At 46.1% G+C, this 20725-nt stretch overlaps 1 protein-coding gene across 7 annotated transcripts in view; it reads right to left on the reverse strand.

The window, feature by feature from the left end:
* The window catches only part of NR5A2 (nuclear receptor subfamily 5 group A member 2), a 150232-nt gene extending 130067 nt beyond the window's left edge, over positions 1-20165 (reverse strand). Inside the window, exons 1-4 of one of the 7 annotated variants that reach the window (XM_054453913.2) lie at positions 19913-20165; positions 8072-8209; positions 3976-4094; positions 2269-2410 (exon numbers count right to left, since the gene is read on the reverse strand). In XM_054453913.2, coding sequence (XP_054309888.1) covers positions 2269-2410; positions 3976-4094; positions 8072-8209; positions 19913-19976 — 463 coding nt within the window. In that variant the 5' untranslated portion in view covers positions 19977-20165. Of the gene's footprint in view, positions 1-2268; positions 2411-3975; positions 4095-4865; positions 4974-8071; positions 8210-8731; positions 8922-9090; positions 9157-19912 lie in introns of those variants that run through there. The other 6 variants (XM_054453953.2, XM_054453962.2, XM_054453943.2 and 3 more) reach the window with 6 other exon arrangements.
* Positions 20166-20725: the final 560 nt, after the last annotated feature.

Genomic DNA, 20725 nt, shown 5'->3' on the forward strand with positions numbered 1-20725 from the left:
GGGTGGATCACCTGAGGTCAGGAGTTCGAGACCAGCCTGGCCAACATGATGAAACCCCGTCTCTACTAAAGATACAAAAAATTAGCCAGGCGTGGTGGTGGGTGCCTGTAATCCCAGCTATTCAGGAGGCTGAGACTGGAGAATCGCTTGAACCCGGGAAGTGGAGGTTGCAGTGAGCCAAGATCGCACCACTGCACTCCAGCCTGGGCAACAAGAGCGAAACTCCTGTTTCAAAAAAAAAAAAAAAAAAGAAAAAAGAAAAGAAAATATTTCACATTGCTAAGAAAGAGTATCAGTCGTTCTACTAAGAGTATATGCTTTTATTATGCCAGTTCCTTATAGAAACCCAAACTGCTTTGGGGTTTTCTTTTGCGGGGGTGTGGAACTGAGTTACCCAATTTTGGATTAAATTGTGAATACTTTCCCACAAGATACCTTCGTCCCTGAAAGCCATTTTGGCTACCTTGTTGCAATTACAAAAGGGGTGGGGACATGTTCTTCTTGGAAAATCATTTTCACCTGGACTTGATGAGCCCACATCAGATGACCACCAATTACTGCTTTTAATTTAAGTAGAAATGGGCATAATTAAAACAAATTCATTTCAGAAGCTGTCAAGAGAGTCTTCTGCCACAGTGGTGTGTGGAGTCTGCGTCCATGACTAATAAGTTAGTTAGCAGTTCCCTCTAAGTCCATAGTGGCCAATGGCAATTAGAAACTAGGAACCTCTGATAGCTTGTGACATATTCAACTTGCTGGAGGTTAAGTTTTTGAGCTTTTTATCTTAGGATTAGTATCACATTAAAAATTTATTGTAAATTCTAGGTATACAGAATATTGCACAAGATTATAAAGAGTTTTTCATCTGGATGATAATTTATTGAATATTCAGTTGTTTCATATCACTCCTAAGGAAGCATGAGCATGTACCACAAGTGATTTACAATTGTGAAAGCTTAATTTAAAAAAAAGAAAGAAAGTTTAATTATTTAAGGTAAAGAAATGCAGCCTTATTATTTTTGTTGAAAAGGAATTAAATGGCATCATGCAAAATCACAACATTTACTTATCTTCTGAGTCTCTTACTGTAGTAAGCATCTACCACAATATTTTGCTATTTGGGAAATAATAGTGATTGGTAATAAGAAAATTAATAAGCATCAATTATTTCCTTTCATGATCTCTTAAAAATGATACTGACATTAACAGTCCTCATAATAACCAAAGTGGCTACCTCTATTCGGAAGAAGCGTGTTAGCTATTCAGCAGATTTATATGATTTTTTTTTTTTTTTTAGTATTTCTATCAAGTATGAGTTCCATATAACAGAAAAGTTCCAAATAAAAATAGCCTGTGCCTCATTGATCAAATAAAATGCACTCTTGTATCTAGCACCATCGGTGATATGTATCCCTGTTATTGCTTTATTTGCAGTATATTTAATCCATGGAAAGCCAGTAGGTCAGAGGCTAGAAAGCAGCAACATACCATAGTAGTCCATGAACTACAAATTATTTACAGCAGTCACATATTAACTTTACCGCCTGCCAATCTGTACATTGTAGTATAGGGTCTGCTCTTTCAACAAAGTTCAAGTGTGGCTTTTCAGGAGCTACTTTCTTGTTCTTGTCAGACCTTTGCTAATGATTTAATAGTTCATTATTTTTCAAGTTTCCTGATTCTCAATTTTTTATTTTGCAGCCTCAGTCATTATGTTTTAAAAAAATACATTTCTACACTATCAAAAATAATATCCTACATGAGAAACTCCTTTTCACCATTAAAGGCTTTAACTCTTGCTTAAGAATCATGAAATTAGTAGTTAACACTTATGACAAGCACACCTATTTTAAAAAGAATTGAAATCAAACTTGTCCTAGGGTATCTTGATTTAAAAACTCAAAGGATATTTTACTTTTAATAGTTTTACAAATTATTCTTGTTTTCAGTTGGATTGCTTTAGTCTTATTTTCATAACCTGATCTTTTTCCCTTTTTTGTGTCAAATGCATCTGCTCCCCAGACTAAAAAAAAAGGGGTTGGGTGGGGGAAAGACAACTAATATTTTAAATTTTTTTCCTAGTAGATTTCACCATGATTAAATGAGACTCAGACTATTCTGCAGATGAAACATAGAAAGATCTTACAGTATTGTCAGTAGTGTTAAAATGCTGGGAAAATAATGTTACCATGCGATAAGTACAATGTTGTTTTACAGTCCATGTCCTTGGAGAGTTTTAATAGGCAGTAGTCTTTAGAAGAATCTTACCTTCTAGCTTCATTCCAACACTTAGACATTTTTGAAAACGACAGTAAGGACAACGCTTTCTCTGTGTTTTGTCAATTTGGCAGTTCTGGTTTTCTATACATGTGTACCTTTTATTATTTTGGACTGTTCGCTTAAAAAATCCCTATAAGACAGAGAAAATAGTGAGACGTATTATAAATCTAACACCCGTCTTTTCCATTGTTTCATTTTAAGAAAATCACTAGTAAATCCTTTCATTGCACTATTTGAGCCCTTATGTGGTTCTGTGGTTTATTTTACATTTCAGCAACATCAACCTTCCCAAACTGTGCCAGGCCATGGTGGAGATTTTTCTGGCATCAGTTTTATTCTTGAAGAATTACGTCAAAACCTGAGGAGATTTGGCTACACACCATTTCATCCCAATAGTTAGAAAAGATACACTCTATATTGATCAATTATTTTTTTAAATCTATTTTCCTATTATCCCACATGTTCCAGATAGAGGTACTTATGAAGTCCTGGCATTGTTTTTAAGTAGTCTGATATAATTTCAGTGATAAACCATTGCAAAATGCCAGTGGAAAAAACTGAATAGCAAAACACCTCAGAATTTTTTTTTTTAACAAATGTCAACACTGGATAGTTAAAAGCAAAATGATTTAAAGAGTAAAATGGGAAAATGCTCATAATTCCACTGGAATACATTCAAGTATGGGAACTGCTTTTAAAAAGGCAAAACTAATGGAAGGAAAAAGCATGTATCACAGATAGCTGAATTGTAGCACACAGGGTATGAGCTTTCCTTATATTTTATATAAAAGAATTAATCAAAAATAAAATGTGTAGCTTTATAATATAATAAGAGATTTACCAGGATAGTATTCATATTTAACCCTCTTGCCACAAAGAGAAACATTCTTACTTTGTTATAGAGAATGGAGGGATTTTCCTGGTGGTGGTTTAAGTAATTGTACTGAGTTTTCCACTTAAAAACAGAAACAAACAAACAAAAAAAACTTTGAAAAATAGTGAATATTGAATTTACTGGGAATATATTAAAAAGTCCTGAGATAAATTCTTAAAGTATAATTTATATTTTTGATAACAATATAGCATATTTTACATATTAAAACCCATGCATTTAAATAGGTCATATGATATATTTATAAAAATTATTATATTAAAAACTAAAATCTGATTTCTTGGTCTTTATGATATAAATTTCAAAAAATCCTTAAAATTATTTTGGAATAAATCAAGATGAAATCACACAGTTGAGAATTTAGGCTTTTATGTCTGCAGATAAAAAATGTTTAGACTTATAGCACAGAAATACTCTGAAGTTAAAATGTATTTGGGAAATACTTTGTCATATTCCCTTTCAAGAACAACGATGCTTTAAATATATATAAGTCAAGCAAAATCAATATTTAGGACTGTTAGAAATGGAAGTCTTTCTACAGCTATATCACTTTACTACAATAAAGTATTTTAGAACCATGAGACTGGCAAAGTTTTCTAAACAGCATAAATTTCTTTGCCTTTTGAACTAAATCAGACACACACTTCTAAGAATCATCTCCCTAAGACTCTCTCTTTCTCCCTCTTTGTCATTTTTAGTTGAGTCTTTAAAAAGGGAGCCTAAATTTAGCTTAAAAGAAGTAATCCACTGGTTTACTTTGGTTTTGGACATTATATTTTTCAGGTAGCAATGTGTGAGCAAACCTTGCAGCTTTCACAGGTGAGGAGCCCATAATGGTACCCAGACACTTTATCTCCACACACGGGACAAAGCTCTTCCAGATCTTCATCATAGGAGTAATTCACCATTTTAAATTGAGACACTGAAACAAAAAGAGAAATGTATACACATATTCAGTTAATTTACATGTAGGTGTTAATCCTGCAACAAAAAGCATTTTGGTGATTGCTGGGCAAATATCACATGGTAAAATATAAAATAAAAAATTTTTAGCAAGGTCTTACTGAACTATTTTTACAAGTAAAACATCTTTTGCCATCAATAAGCATGGACCTCATATAATTCCATGTGCCACAAACAATTCCAACTTCTTTTGTTAACATTTTAAACTGACCACTTTTAAACACAAGTCTCATAACTCCACAAAGCAACAAATAGAGACATGAATTGCATAAGGTAACAGTTTAGAATTTCTTTTAAATCCCTATGAAGTTAAGTTCCAAAATGTCACCTTCGCCTAAGGTAGAGAAACAAGCGCAGGCTTTAATTCCCTCCCTCTTGAAGTGGTTTGCTGCAAGTGCACCTTGCTTACAGGGACAGCAGCACCAATTTGCAAACTCTGTCCGACAGAGAAACTGAAGCCCCAGAAACCCGCTTCTCAGCAGCAGCCCACTTTAACTAAACAGCCTGAGGCTCCCAACGTTCAGATCTGTTAGATAATCGAAACATTCAGTTCCATATTGACAGTACTTTTCTATTCTGGCTACTTTCATCTCCTCACGTTTGAAAATCTGTGAAAATAAGAAGAAGGAAAAAGAAAATAGAGGACGCCCGTACGGGGAAAAATACAAGAGTAAAAGACACAAAGGAGGGTTTTGGTTTCAAAGTATTGAAGCCCTGTAATGAACCTCACATGTTTCCGATCATCATAGCAAAATATAAACACCTCGAGATCGCCCTGTTAAAGTTAAACAGAAATCAGGCCGCCACGACGCGCGGCGCGGCTCACTGCCGGGATCGGGTAACCGCCTTGCTCCGGACGCAGACCCACGAAGGCGTCTTCGCAGCTAAAAAGATGACAAACTATGCACAGGAAGGGCAGTGACCAGGAGACCCCAGGAAGTGCCTGATCCGGTATTTCCCGGAGACTCCACATCCACACAGGTCAAGTATGCGAGCGCGGGGCGCCGGTGGGCGGGCACCCTCAGGTCTGCGCAGCCGGGACCCTGCCCGCACTTCCCCGGGCACTCTTCGGCGAAACCCGTGGGCGCACCAGGCTCTCGCCTAGGCTCTACCTCCTGCTACCCAACGGCGCACAAACACGGAGTCGAGTTTGTTTTAAGTTAATCAGTGGCGTTCGCAGGGGGTGGGGCAGGTGGGGGATGGGAAACCCACGGCCGGGCAGAAGTTTCCTCTGATTTGTTTACCAAAAAGGAAAGAGAAATAGCCCCCACCCCATCGCCAAAGTCCTCGGCCACAGTATCGCCGCAGTTCTGACTTGTTCTTTTGAAAATAAAGTTATTTTTTTTCTCTTTGGTTCCTGAGCTCTTCAGTCGGAAAGGGCCGTCAGGGGGGTTACTTGCAGCACTTTGCAGTTGAGGACTGCGCGCAGACCCGCGGAGTTGACGCGTCTCTTCCCGGGCCACAGAGCCCTAGGCTGGCGCTTACAGGGGAGTGAGTTAGCCAGAGTTTGGGAACATTCCGAGAAAAGAGGCTCCAGAGGAGGCAGGAGCCTGCCTTCGTCAAATATTAATAAAGGGATGCTAGGCGCGGGTCCTCCCAGCGGTGCCAGCCTGAATCCCAGCCCCAAGAGACCCCCGCTAGGGTTTTAGGAACCTGGGGGTTTGGGAAGGGCCGAGGGTTCAGAAATTCCTTTATAGCCCCTAGACGTTGATAGCTCTCCTAACAATCTCGATGACAGTCTTGAGGCATGTTTTAGGAACAAGGCGAAAAGCGCACTTTCCCAACTGTGATCTTTTCTACCTCCCCTTCCCCCAACAAAGTAAACTCTAACTTTACACCAAAGGGGCACAGATAGGCAACTGCTTTCAGAGGGACTCCGTGCCTACCTCGGGGACCCGACATCGAAGAAAGACCGAGGCATGAGGTAGAGACCCTCTTAAAAAAACCCAAAGACAGAGGCTGAGTAGGGAGACGCTGCTGTGTGAGGCCTGGGCACCTTTCAGAGTTTCCCAGATGCTCTGGCGCAGCCGAAGTAGGCGTTTGGGGAGGCGAACCCATCGGGGCAAAGAAGCGCCCACACTCTTCCCCAGTTTCGGTCTAGAGAAAGAAGAACGGACGGCGGTGCCTTGGAAAGCTAGGGCCTCAGAGAGGCGCACAAAGTTCCCTCAAAGTTGGGCGCGCTGCTCTGTCCCGGGACCATGTAGTGGATCGTCTTTCTGGACTCCTACAGAGGCGTCCCAGGTGGGAACCAGAGCAAGCAGGAGAATGGGGTCCCCATCCCCAGGGGCTCCTCCGGACAGGCAGGCCTCTAGTCTCCGACAAAGCCTTGCCCCGGCGCTTCCCATGCTGATTTCGAACCATGGGCTGAGCGAGTGGCGACTTCTGAGCCCAGGCACCAAAGAAAAACTACTTCTCTGGTTTGGGGGCACTAGTGTGTCCAGAAGACCCCTCTCGAACTTTCCAAAGAAAACGTTACCAATGACATTTCTCTCTCCGCTTTCAAAATAAGCCTTTGGCTTCTCGCGCCAGAACGAGAAGCAGAAACTTTCCTTTTGGAGCCAAGAATCGTGCCGGCCTCACCCGGCGACCCCAGGGGTAGGCCCTCTCCGGAGCTGCCGGCTGAGGTCCCCCAACCCAGCCCCCCAGCGCCACTTCCCCGATGCCCCACACTAAACTGGAATTCCAGGTGCCCGGAAGAAAGGCTTCTTTGGACCAGCCGGGTTCCCATAGCAGACAGACCCACAGGTCAGCCTCTGGGGCTTCAGCTCTAGGGAACTCTCACAGCCCTACCCGGAGGCTTGGAGAGACCCCAGGATGACCGATGGGGTAACGGATCACAACCCGCACGGCGCACGCCCTCCAGCTACGTATTTTACCCTCCGCGGTAGGGCGACTACAGGTCCCCGGGCCTGAGCGCCCGGGCGCGCCGCCCACTCAGCACCGCAGAGTGCACCAGCCCTGAACTCTGCTCTCAACACCTCCCAGCCCTTTCAAGTTCGCGCAAGGGGATGGCAGGAAGCGTTCCGGGATCACAGGCCGGCCGGCCCGCACATCCTGCACCCTGGAAGGGGCGAGGATGGAAGAGCACCGGTGACTTTTCCTAGCATTGTTCCCTCCCCGGCCCAGAGCAAATGAGATAAACTTCTGAAGGGCTTAATACAAGCCAGATCTAGAGTTGCTATTTCGGAATGAGGAGAAAATATAACCAGCGGGATTTGTTTTTTTGTTGGCAATCAAGAGCTGGGAAAACGAATGGGACTTCCATATTTTCAGATCTCAGATTTTAAAAGGGGGCAATAAACGAACCGCCGCCCCCCCACCCCCAACTCACTCAGCACTACGCGTACAGGGGATGGGATTGGGGTAACTTGTTCCCTTCAGTTCTGCCAGCAGTTTTGAATTGTCCAAATCCGAGCTGGCTGCGGGTGTCCGCCTGGGCTTTTGGTGTGGTCACATGCATTCTAATAGCGCTAAGACAATCCTTTCGGAGGTCACCTCTTTCTGTAGTTGACTTTCCTAGACTGGGTCGCCTCCCTCCACACAAGAGTACTGGTTGAAGTACAGTACACACCAATTCCAATGACGGAGAACCTGTTCGGGTGTCCAGTGAGACATTCCATTTCTTAGAATGATCTTATTATTCTAAAGTACCTTTAGCCTGAAGCTGCCCTGCTTGGGTTGCCATAGAGCTGGAAGCCTCTCTTTCCTTAATTAGAAGCGGCCAATTAGACGCTGCTTGGAAAAACCTCTGCCCCGCATTGTTCAAGAGCCATAAACTTTTATGCCTGCACCTGGGGAGGGGGCTTGACTCCCGCGGCTGCGAGCGTCCAGCGGGGCTACTCCTGCGCCCGCGCGGGGCGGGAGGCTGAAGCCTGCAGGGCGAGCCCGGGGGTGGGGAAGCAGCGGGAGCCGGAGCGCCGCGCGGCGCCTCCTTACCTTGCATGTTTTCCGGCATCTGGCCCTGTTCCCCATGCGATCGAGCCAGTCCCAGGGCTTCCGTCTCCACTTTGGGCAGCATGACAAGGCGACCGCGGGCGGGGATGGGGGATCCGTGTCGGTCCGGAAGCCCAGCACCTGGACACGGGCAGCACAGATTCAACTCCGGCGAAAAGAAGGAAGGGGCGACCGGGGTGCCCGCTCACCCAACCCTATCGCCTCGCCGGAGCGTGCCTCCGCCTCCTCGGGGCTGCCGGGCAGGACCTCTGAGCCCTGTCCGGTCTCGCAGCTCCGGAGCCGCCCCCGAGCTGCGAGGAGGAGGTCAGGGTTAAGAAAGGAGGCGAGGAAGACAGCGTCCCGGCCCTCTGGTTCGGCTCCGCAAGGGCGCAGGCGGCGGCGGTGGCGAGGACGCAGCTGCCCGGGGCGCGGAGCCGTGAACCGCCGAGCTCCCGGCGCGCAGCGGAGGCGACCGCGGGGCTGCTATTGCCGCCCCGGCTGTGCCGCTGCCACTGCTCCCGGACGGCTCGGGCGACTCCTTCCCCTCCCTCCACCGCCCTCTGGCTCAGGATCGGCAGGGGTCTCTCTCCTCTTTCTCTCGCCTCCCTTCTCTCTCCCCTCCTCTCCGCCCCTTCTCCCTATCTCTGCCTCCCTCTCGCTCACTATCGCAAGTGTGGAGTTGTGAAGTTCCAACCTCCCTCTCCTGCCTGTTCCACTCCCCGCGCGGGTCCGAGAACGGCCCTTCCCAGCCCCGAGGGTGACGGTGCTGGGAAGGACAGGGGGGAAGACGAGGGGGAGAAGGAGGTAAGTAGGTCCAGGGGTGGGGGGAAGGCTGGGTTGAGGGGTGAAGACAGTGAATGCGGACGCGGGTTCCGGACTCAGGTCGGACACTAGCCGCCAGCCAATAAGGATGAGGCTCAGGCTCCAGTCCCCCGGCCTGCCCCAACCTCTTCACCCCGCCTCACCCCCTCCCACCCCACCCTGGCCCGGGGCGGGGGGATGTAAATGCAGCCGGGTCTTACAGCTAGTCAGAAGCGACCTCTGTCTGAGCGTGGCGGCGAAGGAGAAGCAGCCAGAGCGGCAATTTCCTCGATCTGAGGGGAAGCAAGAAGAAGGGATGGGGGCGCGTGTGGGCGTGTGCCCTGGCTAGTGTGTCGGATGAGGAGATGAAGGGGAGTTGAACACCCATTTAAACCATTGAAAGGAGAAAATTTAGCTGACCGTTCTTACATGCAGAGTTGGTCTGCGGTCAAGGGTCCTCCAGCTTCAACTCCCCAGGGCACTGAGATCCTGAAGAGGCGACACGTGGGCCCCGGCGCCCTGAAGGGGCCGAAGGTCCGCTCAGTGAGAGGCGGGCCACAAGCCAAGAGCTCACTCATAGAATTAGAGGAAGGGGCAGTGACTCCTATTTCCCCAGTCTGCTCCCTAGTCCCTTCTTTCACTTTTAAAAGACCCTCGACTGGAGCCCAAGATCATCTAAGCGACAGACTTTCCAGTTTTAGTGACCTGTGTTTCCACACAGAATACAAGGATCAGTACAGGCTGTACTTTTTCATTCTGTTGTCTGATGGGACCATCCACTTGAGGCCGAGGCCCAGCATTTAAAAAATGTTTTAAAGAACCATCTGTTATGCAAGCTCTTCGACCACCAGCCCAGCCGCATCTTCAAAGTTTTCAGATCTCCTCCCAACAAGATGAAAAACATTCTTTCCAGCCTCCTGACTGCATGCGAAATGCCTCATATTTAGGGTCTGCTGTGCAACGAAGTAATTATCAGAGTCCACCCACAAGGGGGTGAATTTGAATCTCAAAAGATCTAAGTTTATTCTATTTGAATGGTATAGAGATTACACATTGAAACTGCCCAATCCGGTATTTGGTGAATTGGAAATTATTCCAATCTTTGCAGTGCATAATGTATATAAAATGGGTTGTTCATCACCCACCCACACCTGGCAATTCAGGTACTACTGACTCTTAATTGATTTATCATTTTGCTCTTCAATATATATTCAGGATCAAAGTTATTTAGACTTCAGCTTTAGTAGCAACTTCAGGTTTCATGGAAACATTTAAACTTATGAAGGCCTGTCCATTAGTTTTTATGGAGAAGTGGGCTGAAGTTGCCAAAAGCTCCAATTTTTGTGATAGTATCAAGTATCACTGTCACTACATTTTAGTATTCCTAGTTGTTTTAAGTATCACTGAGAACTAAGAAAATAAAGAAAGGGAGTCAGTTTCAGGGCTCACTGCAGTGGTTGCCCTGCTTTGCTCATGAACTTTGAAAATCAGTTTATTTCAAAGCCTTAATTAAGAAGAACCTCCTCCCACAGCAATTCGAAGAATTTATGGGGGCACTTAATGATACAGCACCTTTCCCAGATCCTAGCCTGGCAAGGATGCAGGACTCCAAACCCTTGGTCCTAAGAGGAAACCTCCAACCCCCCGTGTGTGGTGGTGATTTCACCTCTGCTTGGTGAAGCAGGGGGAAGTTAGGAGACTTGAAAGAAGTTGAAAGAGGGTCTGACAGGACCTTGAAATTGCAGTGTATTAAGAAACCCTGCCTTGACTTGAGGCTGAAACTGAGGCTGAGTCTGACCTAGTGAGGCAAGCTTTGTGACCATGCTCATAACTCCAGCTGCCAGGGCCAGAAGGGACTTGCTTAGGCCACACTAGCGACTTCTTGGTCCATGCCAGTCTACCCTCCCACCACATCCCCGAAAGATGGAGGCTGGTGGTGGCAAAAGGCCAGCTGGCACTCATTTATCTCTCCACAGATAGACTTTCCAGGAAAGAAAAATCCTCACAAAATGGGAGGGGTGCGGGAGGCAATAGTGGCTGGGGACTGGGTTTTAAAAATCCATGCTTTAAAAAAATTAACGGAGGAGCTTGTATCACGGAAGGAAGCCCTTTCCTTTGCTTCGAAAGTCTAGTCCAGGCCAAAACGTAAGCGTAGCAGCGAAATGGAGGGGGACTGAAAGAGCAGAAAGTGTCGAGCGAGAGAAAACGGCCTTTCCTAAGAACCAAGGGAACTCCTAGCTCAGAAGCCTGAGCCCTCGGCGCTCCAGGCCTTTACCTCGACGACGGGAAACGCTCCCCGGGGGCAGCCCTATTTCAGATCCCCTGGAAGGATGTCAAGATCCCCGCCAGCAGTGGACGAGGCAATGAATCTTCCACTGGAATTGATTCTTGCCAGAGACCCGAGGGCACACAAACCTTCCTCAGGTCGCTCCGCAAGGGATTTAAGGAAGCAGCTGGGTCTCCATCCAAGAGGCAGATGCAGAGGCAGGGGCGGCAGCACCAGGCTTCCAGCGTCAAGCTCATTACTGCCCTCCAAGTGCACCCTTTCTTCTCCCTCAGAACTCCCTCCTCCCTCTGGTCCTTTGACCCTTCAATTCTGCTGGGCAAGGGACCCCTGTTGAAGCTGGGGACCCGCTAGCTCAGTGACCTTGGATGGGTCTGGGCGTCCCCCAGAAAGCCCTCTCCGAAAGGAAGTTGTGGGAGGAGGAACCCGCGTTCGTGGTGTCTAAGATGGGTTATTTAGGAATGGTTCTGGGTTCCCGAGGCCGCAATATGAAGACAGCCAAGTGGCTGCGGGAAGGGAAAGCAGTTGAAATGTAAGTAGGTGGAAAGGGGTCTGTGTGGTCTAAACGCCGGCGCCAGCGGTGGTCTGGACTGACCCATAAATACACCTACCGCGGGTGGACAGATGCATGTTATCCTCCGCCGGGGACATCTTAGCAACTGCCACTGCACCTCTTAGTGGAAGCATACTTAGGAACCCACCCCGTACTTACCGATGCAGGAATTGTAACTGGTGGCGGAGACCAGAGACTAGAACCCGGGAGGCCTGGGAGTCTGTGGTGGGACCGGGGGACAGCTCTGCTCAACTACCTTGCGCGTTCTCAATTTCTTTGCACTCCCTCTGCCAACTTCTGGCAAACTTCTCTCCTTTTCCCCCACCTCCCCTCCACCTCCTTCCTTCCGACGAGACAGGTCTCCAGGGCTCGCCCTTCCCGGTTCTGACTTTGTCTTAAAGTGTTGATTGACGGTTGCAATTACGAAGGATGATGGCTCGGGGAGGCTCCCGCAGCCTTGATGAGCCCGAGAAGCGCAGTCCTAGCATATTTTATCCACGCTCGGCGTTACGGGGCCGTGCGCGCCCCATTCACCCAGCTAGCTGGAGCTGAGGAGGCCTCGCACTCCCTACTCGCGAGGATGCAACTGCCTGCCTTCCTCCCCACCTCCTCCTTCCCGTGGTTCAGCTCCGCATTTCGGAGCGTGAGCTGGGAGCAATCAGCTTGACCTGACCTGGAAAGTGTTGGTCAGCCCCAGCGCGCTTGACCCGTGCGGGCTGCAGCGGGAAAAAATATCAGGATTTTCAGGAGCGGTTCAGGTTTCCTGGGCTCGCAAAAGGTGTGGCAGACACACCTTTCCCCGCGCGCCTGGGTAATGACCCACCCAAACTTGCATAAAACTTGCAATACCTTCCTCCTTCGAAACAATTTCTCCCGTCTTCTCTTCCATTCCCACTTTTTGGTGCTTTTTAAGAAACCAGGACAATTACTTTTTTCGTCCCACATATCTAGACCCCGGAAGAAGTCTACTTTTTTTTCAGATCTCCATTACTAGGCCGGGATAGCCCGAGGGGGAAAAGGAGCAAGTTTTTCAGCCTACGGAAGCTTCGGGTCTGCCTAATTTTTCAGCCCCTCCCAGCCGAAAAGCCCATCAGAAGCTGCTTTTGCCTTTATCTGAAAAGTTTAGCCAGAACTCCAGTTTCATTCCCCGGCTCAGAGGGCTGGGCTACCCGCCCACGCCCGTAGGCTCCACCCGCCCTCATCCCGATCGCTTTGTATTAGAAACAGATGGGTTAAATTTCAGTACAGCCATAGGAATTACCTGGGAGCGTCGTGTTGACTCAAGCTTTAAAAAAGCAAACCTGAATAGGTGAGCAGTTGTGCCTTGTTAAAAAAAAAAAAAAAAAAAAAAAAAAAAGCCTTTCTGCTGCACGTGTGTATAACTACTTAAGACATCAACATCAGCCCCTAGAGCAGGATGGCGATTGATTCACAATCACCATGAGAGTATCTCGATCTGGCGTGGCGCGGTTTTTATCGCGGAGGAAAACGAAAGCCGAAGCAATTATCTGGGTAATCCAACCTACCCCCCACCCCCCACCCCGGGCAACCTCCCACCCTTGCCCCAGAGGAAAGAAGGGTTTTTTGGAGAGTTTGGCCTGGATATCGGAATCTACGGCTCTTTGTATAAAAAGAGTTCACTGAAGAACATTTTCACTTATTTTCTTTGTAGCACGTTGTCCCAACCCAGGGGTCCTGGAGCGCCCCGCCAGGGTATAGTCGGTGCCCTTAGAAGAATGTAACAGGGAGATCCGGTCTTGAGAAAGGAGCGGAGCAGGGGAAATAATCTCGGGTAGGTGGTCCAGTCTAATCTATCTCTTCCTCTCTGTAATTGAAATGGAAATTTGAGCCAGCTCCAGTTCAAAACTATTGAGACTCCATCCATTGGAGTCTCAATTGGAGTCACTGGAGTCCAGCCTCGGGGCCAACAGAATGATGATCCCGGCGCTAGCAGGCCACAAAGCACCTTGTGAAACTAGCTGAACACTTGCAGTTGCATCCTCTACACTCTCCCCTACGCTTCAACCTGGGTCAGGAACAAAATCCTTAGCACGAGATTATTCTAGGCTGCCATTTAAATGTATCCGGTGATACTGGAAACTTCTTGATGGAAGGGTAATGTCCTGCATTGCTTCAGAATTCCTCGGCTTTTGCAGCGAAGGGATGGATCCAACCAAACTTCTTCCTTCAGAAAAGCCCCTGCCTGAGCTTCTGATTCTTAAGGTCAAAGGGTGCCGGGACAGCAGAGGTGCGGAGTCCAGCAATTTGGGTCTCACTTGGTCAGCAAAGAAAATGGGAGCTTGGAAAGGCAAGACTGAACAGTGGTACCGTCACACTCAAGCATGGGGCGTGGAACTAGGGAAAGTATTATGGTCTGGGCAGTTACAGAGGTTGCACAATTAGAAGAGCGTGGGCTTTTCCAACATGGAGATAACTTTTGCGATTAAGAGATGGTGTACAGTGTGTGCCAAGGCTTGAGAGAGATTCACTTGTTTTCTCCAGAGTTTCTTGTCTGGAAACTGGGAAGTTGATTCCAGGACCAAGCAGTGGATTCCGACCAATTTTCTTTCCATTCCTGTAGAGGCCGCTGGAGCAGGTGGAGCTTGCAGGGGGCCGGGAAGCAGAGGCTGCAGGCATCCAAACCCTGAGCAAGGAATCCAGCACTTACCGTGAAAAATGCTAGCATAGGTGTGGGACTAGCATATTTCACTGCAAGAGGTACAGCTGGGTTTGTCAAAAGTGCTTTTTTTTTTTTAATTGACACCTAAATTGTCTTTCCCTATCCCCTCCTCTCATGGTACAACAGTATGTTTGTTTATGCTATCTAATTCAGTCACTCAGTTTGAGTGATTTCCCTGCCCTTCTCATATTCACTGACTCTATAACAAGTACATGCTCTGAATTTCCTCTCAGTTCCTTCTCACCATCTGTTGGTAGCTCTGTGAGTTTCTACCATACACCACAAATTCACAAGGTAAACTTCATCCAAACTCCAGAGATCCTTTCCAGGAAACTCCAGAGTAGGGGACCAGAAATGCCTTCATCCCACGTCACTCAGACCTCAGTCCTCCCAGATGTGATTTCCACTCTGCTCTCCACACCCAACTCCCTATGCCACCCTTCTGAATTCTAGAAGGATCCAAATCTGGTTTCTACTGTGGAATGGAAATGAAGATTAAAAAGCCACTTACAAATATGTTTCTTAAGCTCGAAATGTCTCTTGGAGGAAAGTCTGCATAGACCAACATTGTATTAAATTATAATTCCTTTATATCAACAAGAACAAGTGGTTACCACTTTGGAGAAAGAGTATGTATTTCAGAATATTTCTTGGGTTCTATTTACAGTTCATTCTCTTGACAAGCTGAGTAAATTGCTCGACCTCTGATTCCATTTTTTAATCAGTAAAATTGGGTTAACAAAGTAAACTTTATAGTTAAATGAGACAGTGCCAGGAAATAAATATATTGTGCTGGATATGTATATATATATATCAGTTCCCCTTTGTCTTTCCCCTTAGCTTCACTCAAACTCATCATTCTGTAAGAAAACTAAAAAGGGAATCACTAACCATTCTAGGATCACCTTCCAGTGGGATGTACTTGCTAACTTGATTGTCTTGCAGGGCTTGACGAAGTCCTTGGGGACAATTACATTATCACCAGATAAAACTGCTCATATAAGTGCTCATGGTCATCTGCATTCAGGTTATTTGGTGTTTAAAAGTTAAACTCCAAATATCTTTTCTTACTTATCAATCACACAAAAACATACATAACAGCTTCCCAAAAGACTAAAGAGGCAACCTTTATCAACTTGTCTGGTCAGTTCCAGTTCACGTGGTTTTCTCAAGCTTGATCTCTCAAGATCATATTGGTCATATTTCAACTCTTCCCCAGGGCCTCCCCAGAGCACAATGCCCTCCTGAAGTTCCTTGAAGCCAACTGGATTTTTCCGAGAAGTCTGTTCCAATAAGGTGAAGCGTGAGGAAGTGCAACTCAACTAGTTCTATCCTAAGGTAGACTAGAGCTGTGGAGTGAAGTTGTCTTGCCTGCCTAGTGCATCACTGGGGGTGGGGATTGGGTTGGGCCTGTAGGTGGAAGCCTGACAATGTGCCCTTCTCTAGCTCAACTTATGTTCAAGGCTGAATCCAAGATAATCCTAGACATTGTGTCTAGTGGAGGGGTCAAGTAAAGGAGAGAAGCATTAACAAGCCTCTGTTCTCCCTTCCTCTATAAATCTCTCTTGGTTTGTTAGAAGAGGTGTTAAAGATGCCGGGTGCGGTGGCTCACACCTGTAATCCCAGTACTTTGGGAGGCTGAGGTGGGTGGATCACCTGAGGTCAGGAGTTCGGGACCAGCCTGGCTAACATGGTGAAAACCCATTTCTATTAAAAATACAAAAAAGTAGCCAGGTGTGGTGGCATGCACCTGTGATCCCGGCTGCCTGGGAGGCTGAAGCAGGAGAATCGCTTGAACCCAGAAGGCTGAGGCTGCAGTGAGCCAAGATCATGCCATTGCACTCCAGCTTGGGCAACAAGAGTGAAACTCTGCCTCAAAAAAAAAAAAAAAAAAAAGGTGTTAAAGAAAAAGAAATCCTTTTTTTTGTTTGTTTTTTTTTTTTTTTTTTGAGATAGGGTCTCACTTTGTTGCCCAGGCTGGAGTTCAATGGCACAATCACAGCATCCTCAACCTCCCTGGCTCAAGTGATCTTCCTACCTCAACCCCCAAGGCCTAGTCACTGGAACTACAGGCACATGCCACCACACCCACACACAGCTAATTTTTTTTTTTTTTTTTTTTTTGTAGAGACTGGGTCTCACTATGTTGCCTAGGCTGGTCTGGATCTCCTGGGCCCAAGTGATCCTCCATCCTCAGTCTCCCAAAGTGTTGGGATTACCAGTTTGAGACACTGTGCCTGGCCCAAGAACTCTTTTAACGCTGGTCACTACCTGTGGATCCAGGCCAGAAAAGAGGAATCTGAGAAGGACTGTTTTGGAGATGGGCTGGGGCATGGAAAGAAGGGAGGCTCTAGGGTTTAGCTTCATAGAAGAAACTGGCAGCCTAAGCCCCAACGATGAGAATCAGAACATGGGCTTGTGTGGCTGGCATTCTAAATAAAGCTTGCTGGAGGTTAGGGTGACATAACGGCTATCACACTTTCCACTGATGACGTCTACTTTCAGAGATCCTTATGAGCACAGAGCTTGCTGGAGGTTATCACTGAAATAAAATCAGACTCAGAGTGTTCAGGGGACCAGATAGCAAGACTCACATTACAGACTCAATACAGTGTTTGCACTGTGTATCATGTACCCCTAAGTATGCAGACATAACCTTCTGTGGATAATATGCAATATTATACTGAGGGCATAAAATATTCTGCAAATGCAGTTAATTTGAAGAATTATGGAAATTTAATATGAATCAAAGCATAATATTCGGCACATTGTGGGAGTGGTCAATAAATATTTGTTTTATGTATAACATATTTCCTACCACACAGATATGGCTCTTTTCTTGATATAGGTAAGTATAAAAAGCCTCTAAAGTGAGTACTGCATATTATTCAATAGAATCATCCCACCTGGGAGAAAGAAGTAAACCGAGACCAGAAACCAAGAGTCTGGCCAGTGTCCCAGAGTTAGTTAACTTTAAGGGAACAATCTAGTTATAACCTGAGTGTGCTGCTTTTACACTACAAAGAATGATTACCTTGCAGGTAGGCAGAAGGAACAACTTTATCTTAATTCTGTTTTTCTATACAAGCACAGACATCTATACAAAACTTTCATGTAACCATCGGTGTGCATACAAGATGTAGTCCCTAGTTAAAAACCATGGAGACAGCTTTTTAAACAAAAGGCTCATTTCCTAGTACAACGCAACTGAATTAAATGTAGAATTGTAAACCCTGACTGATGTCTACATACACCGGGCTCGGTTTTGTGAACCACTCAACACAGCCCAACTTGCAATTTGCCATCTGAAAGCTACCCTCGAGACCCTCAGACACTCTCTACAGCTGCACCCGTGGGTTCTTCCCAGTGGGGCTACCCTGGGCAATCAGAAAGACCCATTCAAGGGGCATCTCTCCCTCAGGAATCGGGTCAGGCCCTTCAATCCAACAGTTCAGTCCGAAGGCTCCTCACTGCCCTCTCTTCCTCTCCCTCAGCCCTTTGGATGGCTCCGTCCAGCCATTCACCCTGGGAACGACCGTCAGCACCCTCGTGGAGGCTACGAGGTAAACAGATTGTCTCGCGGTGCCACAGCCGCCTCAGGGTCACTAAGATGTTGCAGGTGCGGACACCTCACAACCACCTGCGGGGCTGCAATACCAGGAGGCGGAGGGGATGTGCTTGGGTTGGGAAGGGGCGGGTGGCTGCGAACAAGATCCTGAAAGAGGTCTCTTTTACCGGAAAATTGACTGGAATTTTGTTATCCCGGAATCCGGCGCCCGGAAGTGCCTGCACAGGTTTAGGATGTTGGGGTGGTGTCGCTGAGGCCAGGGGAGAGCCTTCTTCGGTACTTTTCTTGAGGTTTAGCCCCTTATGAGCTGGACCGACAGTCCTCCGGTTCCCAGCCCTCTGCAGTGGGACCGATTCCAGAGCTGCAGGTGTTCTCTGTTTACGCTCAGAGTGTACCCGCCTCAGTCCCTTGCCATGTGAGTTGCGCGTGCGGTGGGTGGAAACAGTTCTTCCAGGGTTGCAGAGAGAAGTGCAACAGCGTCTCTTTCCCCTACCTTACCCTCTTTAATTCACCCATGGGGTCTGGGGGAGACTGCGGGGGATCGGCGTGTGTGGTCTCCCGACCCAGCTCAACTCTATTTTGGCAGCGGCCAGCCGGGGCTGCGCGCAGCAGGAGCTCAAGACCGCCCGCGCGGGCGCGAGCCCCCGAGCGCGCGTCCCCCGTGCGCGCGCAGTCCGCGTCTCCGGCCCGAGCGCGCTCTAGCTGCGGCCCCGGACGCGGAACCGGAGCTGCGCGGAGCTGCCGGGAAGGACTCCTCGCCTGCGCACCGCGGCGGTTCTGCCCGACGAAAAAGATGCGGAATGGTTTTGTGCTTCTCTCTCATCTTTCTTGTGCCTGTATTTTCTGTGTTATCTGCAGAACAATTGATTGTGTGTTACACCCTGCTTGCCTTCCCCGTGTTTTCTTTTTCGTAAGTATAGAACATTTTTGGTAAACATTTCCTCAAGTGATATACTTTAGGGTGTAGTTGGCCCATAAAAAAAGCAATCACTGCATTCTGTGGAGTCAGCTGACTAGGAAGAAAAAAAGAGGAAAAACTCAAGCCTTGATTTTCTTTCTTGTTACAATGGAGCTGAGACTCAGAGAGCTCATGACAGGCCCCTGCAAATTCGGAGGGAAATTCCAGTCCGAAAGCCTAGGCAAATGCTGCCAGAAAAGGCACAGGTCCTTCAAAAACTGGGGAAAGGCAGAAGGGCCTGACTTCCAACAGACAAATAATTACAGACCACTGGGAATCACTTCCCTTTAGTCCTTTACTTTTAGGATTAATTGAATGTAGTCTTGCTATAAAATTCACAAGTTTGTGACTCTTTTTTAAATGAAAAGTAGCTTTATTTACTTATTTCTGTTTGTAAAAACAAAATATACTAATTGTTGCGAAAAACAGTAGCTCTTAACTTCAAATCCTTTACTAATGATGGTCTAGTTTTTTTGGTTTTTTTTTTTTTTTTTTTGGACGTGGGGGCATGACTTTCATCCCCCAGGAAAATAAAATGAAAATTTTTTACGGTATAAGCAGAGAATGAGACACCATACTTTTGTGTGGGTTGAAAAGTAACAAATACTTGACAGCTATCTGTTAAAGTTTGATCAATGATCACTCAATATGATTAACCTGTTTCAAATTGTTCAAATTTTAGCTTATTATTTCTGATTAAAAATTATTAAAGTTGAAATTGATAAAGTATAAATTATATTTTCTGGCTGGTTAGGGTATTAGAATGATACCAGTAAACACTAGATATAATGAATAATATTCATATGTTGAAATATCCATTTGCTTTTTTTGAACTGCAAGAAAGATAAATGTGCGATATATATACATAGGCTTATTATGTGCTTTTAATAAACATAAAAGGAAAAGCCATGACTTAAAATGCAAAATCCATCAACAAGATTAAATTATATGTATGTAGTAGCAGAATAAATAGATGATCAATGGAGAAACTCCTACTTACCAATAGGTGTAAGTCCGTGCTTTAAAGACTCTTGTAAATCCCCAGTATCTGAATTAGAAGACATTCTTAGTGAAATTATAGGTTCTTTGGCTTAAAGCAGAAATCATTGAGCAAAAGAAAAGTGCAGCTTGTCAAATTTCGTGGCCTTGGGAAGGACACATCAGACTACAGTAACCCTTAGTGAAAGTTAAGAAAAAGCAAAGGAAAAAAAAAATCCAGAATTCATAAAGTTACAAGCAAGTCTTTCCCTGGACTCTGTCCTTTTTCCAACATTAGTGACCTGTTGTAAACCATGTATCCAGCTTCATGATGGTTTCTAATCAGAAGAATGGAAACTTTTGATAGGCTTTGACTCATCACATGACTCTATGCAGGTTGATAAGAGGACCCTGTTATAAAGTGACAGCAAAAGAGATAAGAATTCTTGCCAGATAATGGCAAAGAAATGATTAACTCAGAAGTGGAGAGGTGCTATGCAGCACAGAGAGTGGAAAGTTGTAAAACTGAGGGGTCAGAAGATCAGACTTAGTGGATAAAACTGCAAACCAGCTAACTAACTTAGGCTAACTAAACTTTGGCTTGTGACATACCCCTTGATGTCATCACCTCTTTGCATAGAGGAGGACAGACATAGCTCTTCTGACCTCTGTAAATACATTTTAGATGATAACATTGGCAGACATTAATTCTTTAAGTGATGACTACAAATGTGATCGACACTCTGAAATACTACAGGTAGCATTTCCAAGCTTATGGTTATTTATTTATTCATGTTGTGGTCAACCAACTTTTTTATCGGGCCTATTCATTAGA

Source organism: Pongo pygmaeus, chromosome 1, assembly GCF_028885625.2.
Source record: "Pongo pygmaeus isolate AG05252 chromosome 1, NHGRI_mPonPyg2-v2.0_pri, whole genome shotgun sequence".
In the NCBI taxonomy this organism is placed as follows: domain Eukaryota; kingdom Metazoa; phylum Chordata; class Mammalia; order Primates; family Hominidae; genus Pongo; species Pongo pygmaeus.